This window comes from Nanorana parkeri, unplaced genomic scaffold, assembly GCF_000935625.1.
Source record: "Nanorana parkeri isolate BGI_ZX_2015 unplaced genomic scaffold, ASM93562v1 scaffold464, whole genome shotgun sequence".
Classification (NCBI taxonomy): domain Eukaryota; kingdom Metazoa; phylum Chordata; class Amphibia; order Anura; family Dicroglossidae; genus Nanorana; species Nanorana parkeri.
The window spans coordinates 747,874-758,137 of NW_017306732.1; the positions used below are offsets into that span (position 1 = coordinate 747,874).

Genomic DNA, 10,264 nt, shown 5'->3' on the forward strand with positions numbered 1-10,264 from the left:
AAAGGATATATTATCCAGCACTACAAATTCTTTCATGCAGGTGTTTTTCTGTTCTTTCAGGACAAGAAAAATAATAGAGGTATATTTTTAGATTTCAATTAGCACTGCAGTAGACATCAGTGGGTAAGAAATGTACAGATGTGTATATTTTTACTTGCATGGTCTCCTGCAGTGATGACAAGACCTTGTCCTTGACTATGAGTAACAGTACGGTTTATAATGGAGAAGAATAATGATTGTAATTCAGAAGCAATGTCAAGCCATTGGTTGCATCTCACTGTCACAAATTGTCACAATGCAAATTAGACCCAATAATTTTTTTTTTAACCACTGAAAGTCTGCGCGTTGAAAGGTTTGTTTTTGTGGATAGGCTAATCTTACAAACATTATTACAAAATGTTCTTGCATAATGGAAAATCTTGCAACTTTTGTTACAGACAATTAGTACCTTGAAATGCTTATTATTAATGGTTTGTGCAGACAATCTACTGGATTAGCTATTATAAGTAATCATTAAAGTGTACCTTTAAGGATTTTTTCAGGTTTTTTTTTTGGGATGGAGTAGGGAATAGTTAAAACCACTGTCAGTGGGTTTTTGTAATTTGCATCCAATTGGGGAGATTTCCCTTCACATCTGGTCCTGTAAATACGAAAGGACATAAAGAAAATATCTTCAAAATTAGGGAAATACCTTCTTAGACATTTGTTTCCAGAACAAACAGCCCATCGAAAGCATTCATCTCTATTCCTGTTCTGGTGCCATTTTATAATTTAGTTTTTTTTCCTCAACTTTAGAACAGTTGACAATGGTCCTTAGGACAGATAGAGTGAATTAATCTGCCCTAATTGTGAAGAGACAGCAACAGAATTCTAACAGGGTTTCCAACCTCTCACCACTCTATTAAAAACAAAAAAAAAAGTAGAAAGTGTGTGCTTTAGATATACTTTAAACCTTACAAATATTTGGCTGATTTATGAAATTAGTTGGTTAATAAAAAGGAAAGCTGTTACCTATGGCGAACAACTGGAATTCTTCCTGAAAAAAGTAAACAAGAGTTCCTGAGTTTTCTTTGTTACTTTTTGATCAATCAAACCATTACTTGATTGGTATTTTCTCCAGCAACGTAAACTATTACAACTATTTTGATAATTATTTTCATAATGTAAATAACTATGTCATAATGCAGCCACAGATTATTACACTGTAGATTCCATTTTTTTGTTTACTATGACACAAAAGTAACAATGTAACACAGCCAATTCAATGTTTAAAGCAGAAAACTTTTATTAACCCTTACAGTGGAGCTACTCATTTTTGTCTAGGTGCTAAAAAAAGTTATACGCACCCAAACCCAGAGTCAATTCCCTGCTTCTCTGGTCACTGAAGTGCGTCTCTTCCTCTGCTGCAAAGATGGAATGTTCCTAAGTGTCCTCACATATATACACTTGTATGAAATGAAATGTGATGACACAAGGATTCTTAAACTGCTGCAGAGGAAGGGTAAAGTGGCTCCAGGGATCGGATCGAAGCTAGCTCAAATGATTGGGTGAGTATAGCACCTAGACACAAACAAGCAGTTAACCCTTGCAGTGCGGGGGGTAGCCCCACTCCAATAGTTAATGCATTTTTTCCCTGGAGTTCTTCTTTAAAATGCACCTTCATCATAGACCATTCGTTACATTTATTGTTACATAGTATTTGAGGTTGAATGTGTGTGTGTATAGGTCCCTGAGTGTTCTCATTCTTAAGAGTGCCTGTACCCTTGTACATTACGGTCTCTCAGGAAATCGTCCAAAAGCTTCTTGAATGATTCCAGACTATTTGCGGAAATCACTGCTTGATGCATTAATTACTTTTACCTTCCACTGTGTAAAGTGGCTATTTTCCCAGGAGAAGAGTGAATATATTCTCCTTTATGGTTTACTACACAGAGTGAAAGAAAATAGGATCAATATTAAAAGTATAATTTGTGAAATCAAAGGGTTGTTGCATTAATGCAGACTTTACTGCAAAAATAGGATTGATATAATGTTGCAATTTATATATACTGTAATAGCTACATGTTAAACTCTTATAAAAAATCTAATGGACATTGTATATTTTTTAAAGGGCCAGAAGGGAACTCAAGGATCTTATGGTATTCCAGGAATAAAGGTATGGCAATTTTGTTTTGTATTTTTGCTTGTAGTTTTTATTGTCTAGCGTTTCAATAATTTTGAATGAATAACTTTGTCAGCCTGTACCTCTGTAAATGCGGGGCTGACAGAGCTACTCATTAAAATAAACTTAGAGCAAGTGATCTGACACTGATCCTGCAGTGATCACGAGGGAGTTCTGGCAAAACCTTTGCAAGCTGCCCACACAGCCAGCTACATACAGCCAGGTTTACAGAGCCCTCTCCAGTAGAGGAGGAGCAATCTGGCTCCTTGCTTTGCCTCCCCCTCCAGCTCACTGTGTCACAGATTTGTTGCTGTGTTCATTTGTTAGCACTGCATTTATGGAGGTACGGTGCTTGCTGTATCAACATTCTGCATTATTATTATTATACTGCAGGATTTAAATAGCACCAACAGTTTGCACAGAGCTTTACAAAACTGAGGAAGACAATAAAGTCAACAATACAATTTTAATCCAGGAAGGTAGGAGGGCCCTGCTCATGAGGGTGTTCAATCCAGTAGGTTTATGTCCCAGCACATCCTGCACACCTGAAAGGGGAGTTCTCTACAGTCCACACAGCTGCCCACACAGCTCTGGCTCTTAATAGTTCACTGTGTGGATGAATGTATGTGCATTGACAGGGCAGTAGAAAACTTAACTGTCAGATATGCAGTATATGCTGGGACATAAAACATACTGTCAATACTGTACCTTCGTAAGAGCTGGAGGGGGAGGCACTGCCACTCCTCTACTGGAAAGGGTTCTAAACCCAGCTATGTGGGGGGCTGCAAAGAGGCTGAAAGGGAAGCCAAGAATCCCCCTGGAATGTCTGCAGGATTCAGCTATAAAGATAAATAATGTCCTGCTAGAATACTGAAAGGGCTTTCCTAAATTTCTCTGTGCTGTCAGCATCTTGAGTTGCTGGGTAACAGGCAACTACAGAATACTGTATGCTGGAATAGGGTAGAAAGGGGACAAAGAGATTAATTCAGTAAGAAGTAAGAAGCAGGACACACAGAAAGCCATGAAGGGTGCCCTGATTCCCCTCTCCCCAGGCTACTCCCTTAAGAAATCTGGTGGAGATTCTGTGATAACATCACAGCCATTTAAAGTTAAAATATTTTCAAGGTAAGACATTTTTTTTCCGATTCAATAGAAGGGTATGGAGAAGGAGGCTTAGACAACTTTTTACCATTACCTAGATTTCAGCTTTAAGTAATTCAACAGACTTTTGTTTACTCTGCTGTACAGCAGACATTATTAAACTACATAGAAACATAGTATTTGAGGTTGAATAAAGAAACTGCTATATTTCTGAATGCTACATTCTTCCGTTAGTACTTGAATGGACTCCTGGTGTGAATGTATGATGTATGGATCAGGGGCATGTTGATGAAGTGTGCCAATTGCTTACTTTTTAAAGATGGGGAGGACAATAGGATCCTTACTGACTGACAAGCCATTTGGAGGTTTAATGACCTCTCTTAAAAAATGTCCTTAAATTTACCTATTGCCAAACTGAGGGGATTATACTTCTCAGTGTTGCATTTAAAAATCCTATAAGTACAAAAGTGTCTTGTCGTGTGACAAAACCCCCTTTCATTAAACATGAAGGACAGTTATCTTCCAAGGCAGGTACATCTTCGAAGGCCATCACCCTTCAACAGTTAGAAGCATTCTAAATGAGCAACCGATAATTAAATACAATTCTAACCAAGATTACTATTTGTATGTTTAGTTTAGCTGAAGTTTGAACAACTTCTATAAGTGAATTAGGTAGCCATGGACTATGTAAGATACTAATGAAAAATCAATACATTGATCAAAAAGAGTATTGGAGGGAGAGTTCTGAAAAATTGATCTTGCACTGACTGAGATACAAAGGCCACCTATCTAGTCAATACTGCACTGGAGATTACATTTGATTTCTAGAGTGTTATTTTATAGTAGTCTGTATTTTCAGTTATGTATTTTGCAATTAATAAAGAGAGTGTTAGCTAGTTTATTATGAGCTCTTCAACAATATTAAATAGCTAAGTATGGATAGTGCATATACATGTTTTCCAGTCATCCACACACAATCAGAGGAGAGATAAATAGTAACATAACGGACGTCATTGGAGCCTGTTTTAATTCGTACAGTTGTAGTCTTGAAAGGAAATATGGAAAATATGTACCTGTGGACCTCCCTGAAAACTTCTGAGTTGTTGACTACTGATAAATCAGTATGCATTGGCTTCAGAAAAATAGATAACAGGTTTGGTATAATTTGTGCTGACAAAATGGAAACAGAGCTAACAGAACTTTTGACCATGTATAGCATTTTGTTTATTTGAAATTGTTGTCTTTTAAGCTGATTTTAACACTTCAGTATTTTTCAAAGGGTGAACAAGGAGCGTTTGGTACCAAAGGAGAGGTATGTATCTATACAGGAAATAAAAAGTTGCCCATAATGTTTGTTGTTACTCAAAAGTGAATGCACCTTATTATTTTGTGGACAATGAATATATGCAGTACATGTTCATAATATTTTTTCATGGGTGAAAGATAGGTAGATATAATTCCCACAAGAAGTCATTTTATCACTTTTTAATTTTAGCTTATAAAATAAGCAGCAAGGATTTACAAAGTCATGTTTATCTACTACTACACCTGCCAAAAAGTTTATATTCTGGTCAACTATTCTTGTAATACTTTAATACTTTGACCACACTCCACAGAAAAGCTGAACACCAAGTTCAACCAGTAGTGCCAGCTGAACACCAAGTTCAACCAGTAGTGCCTAAATTGAGTACAGAGAACTCAATACATAATTAAAGGTGTCCATATCCTGACCTGCTAGGCTGCAATTGTGAACTATAGACCTGTTTACAACTTGTCCTGTACTCAGCATCTGCCTCTAATCATATCCTGGTAATCTGCTACTTCTGATTGCATTTTATGTGTTTATGCTTGCTATGGCTGCTGTCCGACCTGACCTTCTGTTTCTTCTTTATCTCAGCTTGTCTGTTGTCAGCCTGTCCTGACCACCCTCAGGGCTGGCATTTTATTTGGCTTAACCAGAACTGTAAACTGTCATCCTAGGCTATCCCCAGGATTGCACTCTAGTACCTGTTTATGGTGCAACATCTGCTCCACTGGTAGCTCTAAAGATAACCAGATACTGCAAGAGCCTTCACCTCTGTTACAGCCTTCTGACTCCTGTTGATGACACAGAGGATTCACTTTAATTCATGACGACAGCAGCAGCAGGTGTCATGTTCCTACTCTTTGGGAAATTAATTAAAATTATGCTGTTCATAATTAGAATGTAGTGCTGCTATTTCACGGTGTGCTCTGGACTAAATCACATGATGCACTTACAAATAAGCATTTTTAAAGTGGAATTCAGTGGTCTTCCTGAAGTTTGCATGAGCAGAAACTCCTCAGTAAAAAAAACCTCAGCAATAGCAGTTCTATTGGATGACAGAATGGTGTATTCTTCTTGGAAATTGGCCAAGTAAAATATACTTAAGATAGGATGTTTGATTTTCTAGAATATACAAACTCTTTTCAGAGTCATCAGGGTTAATTTACTGAAGGCAGATAGGCTGTTCACTTTGTAAGGGAGTTTTACCTTTGCTTAGTGAATTAGGTGAAGCTCTGCTGACATCTGTCATTCAAATATGTCCAAGCAAAACAAAATGTGTTTTTTTTAATTATTATTTTTCCTGCAATTGGATATTCTTTGCAAAGTTAATTTTCAGTACATTCACTAACATTAAAAAAACATTCCCTTGCAAAGTGAACATCCCCTGCAAAGTGAATAGCCTATTTGCCTTTAGTAAATCAGCCTCATAGTCTTCACTATGGGACTATAGCAGTGGGATTTGTGGATTAGTAGAATCCTGTCTTCCACATAACAGCATTATATATCCTGTTCCACTGGATCCCACACATTCTCAAAAGTACAACAGATCCCCTCAATCCAGTTTGCAAGTTTAAATTTTTCACAATATGTACCCTCTTTATTTGTATCCAGTTCAATGTTTTCTATAGACAACAGCAATTGGTTCCAAAATGTCGTTATCTTATCTGTTTACTTTTGTGTTGAGATCAAAGGCGAGGTTTCCATCTAAGGACTCTTCCATACAGACTATCTTTGTGAAAATAGCACTTCACCTTGGAATTGTGCCTATGTGTTCTATGACATCTTCCTTTTGGGCTTTTGCTGTGATTTGAAGGTTCCACTGTGGTTAACTGAACAGCCTTGCACATACAACATTTTATGCTTCCTTATTTCCAGTCTGGTAAATTCAGCAAGTAATAGTAATTATGTATTACAATTTGCAGACAAATATAGTGTGTTTAAGTTCCCTGCAGAGGTTTTGTTTACTTTTTTTACTGAGAAAATCAGCAAAACATGTTGCAAATTGTTGTATAATTTCAAATGCCTTTCTAAAGTTAAACTGACTAATTTTCTTCACAGAAAGGGGAAGTTGGAGAATCAGGACACCAGGGAGTCAGTGGACCAAGAGGAGAACCTGGTTCTGCTGGATTTGTTGGCGCAACTGGTCCTAGAGGGATCGTTGGTGACAGAGGAGTCCCTGGACTGCCAGGACAGGAAGGAAGACCTGTATGTGTGGACAGTGGTTGAGAAAATAAGTAACTGCTTTATAATTTACCTACAATTGGGCCATGCAGTAAAAAAAATATATATATATTTCTTTGAACAAGTTGCGTTAAATTGGACTTCATTATCAGCAGGCCTATTTAGGGTTACTGAGGCTAGTAGCATTTTCAAAAGGAGAACCACAAATGTCAGCCTCTATATTTTGTTTAGTACAGACTTCCTTTAAATAAATAGTTATTATATTTACCGTCCATAAAAGCATATCAAAATGATTTTATTAAGAACTGGAATTGCTTTCCTTGAGTTACATATCACATTTAAACCCTACCCTACAGGGTTTAATCTGGTTACTGTAAGAAAACAAACCCCATTCTTACTAAGTATACATTCGGTCCATATTTACCATCCAAACTGGATTTGTGGCCATTTGGCCCTAAGTATCCCTTTAACTTGCTTATACCTTGGGTTTGAAATACAATAGGCTGAGCTCACTTCTATTTTACCTATATTAGAGCTTTGTAAATATCAGTTTTGCAAAATTGTTTTGTTGCAAATTATATTAAGGTTTTTGGATTTTTATGTAAAATCAGAACATACAATGCAAACAATGATAAACTATAGTCTTAACTACAGTCTTAATTTAAAAAGAGTAAGAACCTTTTTGTAGGCAGAAAATAAAATAAGCATATATGTCAATATATGAAGTGAAAACAGAATAACTAACTGAGAAAGAAAACTAATCAGAAAGGTTATAAAATGCCTCAGCGTCATTTTCTTATAAATGTGGTTTGTGGACACTTGAATCTTGATTAGGAATATTTATCTTTGTTTATATTTGTGTATTAATAAAATTTTTATTTTACAAAGGGCAAAGAACATTCTGAACAATTCATAAGACAAATCTGCCTTGATGTTTTAAAAGGTATGTTGCAAGATTCGAAAGTAAATTGGTCTTCTAATAAAACATTGCATTAAAGCATTCTCTAATATACAGAGTAAAACACTCTAATGAGCAAATGTATCAGTAACAAGAGAAATGCAACATGTAAACCTAAAATAATCTTACTGAGTTAATAAAAAAAAAGAAAATGATCTAAAATATTCTGTAAATTAGATTGTAACACTCACTAATTAAGGATCAGTTCATGCAGAACTGAAAGGTTTGTGTTTAGCTATCAGGTCCTGAAAAGTAAACCAAGTGAGTTCTTAGGTCAGCTCACCAGACTTCACATTTCCCTGAAATATCACTTTTCGATGGATTGGCCCTTAAAAAGAGGTACTTCCAGTTCATTATTTAGTCACTTGAAACTGCCAAAGGCTATGTTTAGGTAAATATAAGTAAAAAAACCCCCAAATAATTATTTTCCACCGGATACCAGAACATGCTGAATTGCAAAGTTGGTTACCTCATAAAGTGTAGAGTCCAAGTCTGGGCGTGAGGAAGCAGAGAAACCCAGATACTCCAAGCAATGTGTCAGTTCCAGCACTGATTTTTTTAGTTTTAGGATCCAACCAAACCTTTTTAGGTATCCCAAGATGAGAATACCCCACACTTGGGGTGTGGACAATAGAACAATTAATAAAACTGCTGTCAGGATTGGACTCAAGGACATGGACCCTTGGCTACACTTATGGGACACCTAAGCTGGTACGAAAGGTGCAAGTAGTGTGTGCCAACTGGGAGATGGACTCAGCAGAGAATGACCGAAAGTCTGGACAAAGCAGAATACTATAATACAGAGTGGGTAACATGAAATCCCCCAGGGCATGGAGTCTAAGGGCCAGACAGTATTCACCAGAGCTCCTGCTAGACGAGATGGACTAAGCTGCATGCTGGCCCCAGGTCACGACCTCTAGGTTCACCTTACTCTGCTAACAGTGGAAGATGGTGAACAAGGCCAGGTCAGGGCAGGCTGCAGACATGAATATCAGCAGACAAGCTGAAGGTCAAGGCAGGCTGCGGACATGGATACCAGGAGACAAACCGAAGGTCAGGGCAGGCTGCGGATACAGATACCAGGAGACAAGTCGAAGATCAGGATAGACAGCACACAAGGATTTCCAGGGGAAAGTCAAAGGTCAGTACACAGATTACACAAGTTAGTAGAACTGCAAGTAACAGATCAGCTGCAATGCTGATTTTTTACAGTACTGACAGCTGCAAACTGTGGCAGGAAGAATTTATTGGTTGCTGAAGAAGAAATGGTGTGAACAGAATGGGAAATGTGTGTGCTGTACTACAGCTGATGACAGAGCAGTAATTCCCCAGTGTATATACTCTTTCCACAAAGACTGTCAAAATAGGGACATAATGGTAAATGTAAAAGGTAGCAAAGTGTAGTAACAGCTAGTCTTCAGCATCTTATCATGTACTGATAAGATCCAATAGAGGCAGGGCTCACCAAAGGCAGTGCCTTGGCTCTATATATGGAACGTGCAGTGCAACTAATTAACACAGTACTGAAAATCTAGATAGCACCACTGGAAGAGCCCAGTACCTGGGCTCTTCCAGGATAGGCCTTCAATCATAAATCCAGTGGGGTCTGGGTACGGCCTCCAAGATGACACCAAGGATTTTCCAATCCAGATATCTGCACAGTGTATTCAGCTTAGCAGCATGAAGATGAAGTCTTGATTGAAGAAAAAAGTATCTTGATGAAAAAAGAGACAAGTAAAAATAAAAAGAGGGAAAACGTTTCTTATCAAAGAATATACGTCCATCCTCTAAGGACACTAGCAAAAAAATCAAAGTATGCTGGGAGCTGGATGGTCAATTGTTTTTTGCTTGCCAGCATCCAAATCTTCAAGAAGACGGCAGTATAATGAAATTGTACCCTAATAACTACTGATCCTGTGTACCTTAATGAACAATTCAAAGTGCTTTACTAAAAAAAGTTCCCCAATGTAAATTCAACATACGTCACATTGTCCAGTGATGTAGATCCTTATCAATCACAATGGCCCACTGCCTGACAATGTTGACCCACGGCCACAATGACCCGATGCCCAATTATGCTGCGCCGTCATTACTTTGATAGCAAATTACAGATCCCTTGCTGAGTACTGTAATTGACCAAATAAGCTCATGACTATACTGTATTTGGTCAAAGGCATCACCTTTGATTGGTTTGTTTACAAGCAGAAGCCAGCCAGGGATATTTCATTTAGCAGGGGTAGTGCTACTGCTGCTGAATGACAGATCCCCAGATGCTGTTTGTTAACAACACATGCCAGTTTTAACCCTTTCCCTGCCATCGCCGTAAGGCATACGTCGGAACAAAACTGTTCCCAAATGGCCAGGTCAGTATGCCTTACGGCGGTGGCATTTACAGTTCTGCTATAAGCTCATGGTCGCTTTAGCGACCATGAATTTATATCCGGACTGTCCCCTTTAAATTAATAGCTGTCATCAGCTGCTCACAAACCAAAATTCCGGACACCACCCCCAAATACCGGGCGCCCCCCCCCGCCGCCGCCGGCCGCCGGCATCTGGA

The 10,264-nt window shown here is 38.0% G+C and overlaps 1 protein-coding gene across 1 annotated transcript in view; it reads left to right on the top strand.

Annotated features, from left to right (window-relative positions):
• The window catches only part of LOC108790317 (collagen alpha-1(XXI) chain-like), a 173,511-nt gene that overhangs the window by 155,854 nt on the left and 7,393 nt on the right, over positions 1-10,264 (top strand). The window contains exons 24-27 of the mRNA XM_018560551.1: positions 2,111-2,155; positions 4,542-4,574; positions 6,627-6,773; positions 7,638-7,692. Coding sequence (XP_018416053.1) covers positions 2,111-2,155; positions 4,542-4,574; positions 6,627-6,773; positions 7,638-7,692 — 280 coding nt within the window. The remainder of the gene's footprint in view (positions 1-2,110; positions 2,156-4,541; positions 4,575-6,626; positions 6,774-7,637; positions 7,693-10,264) is intronic.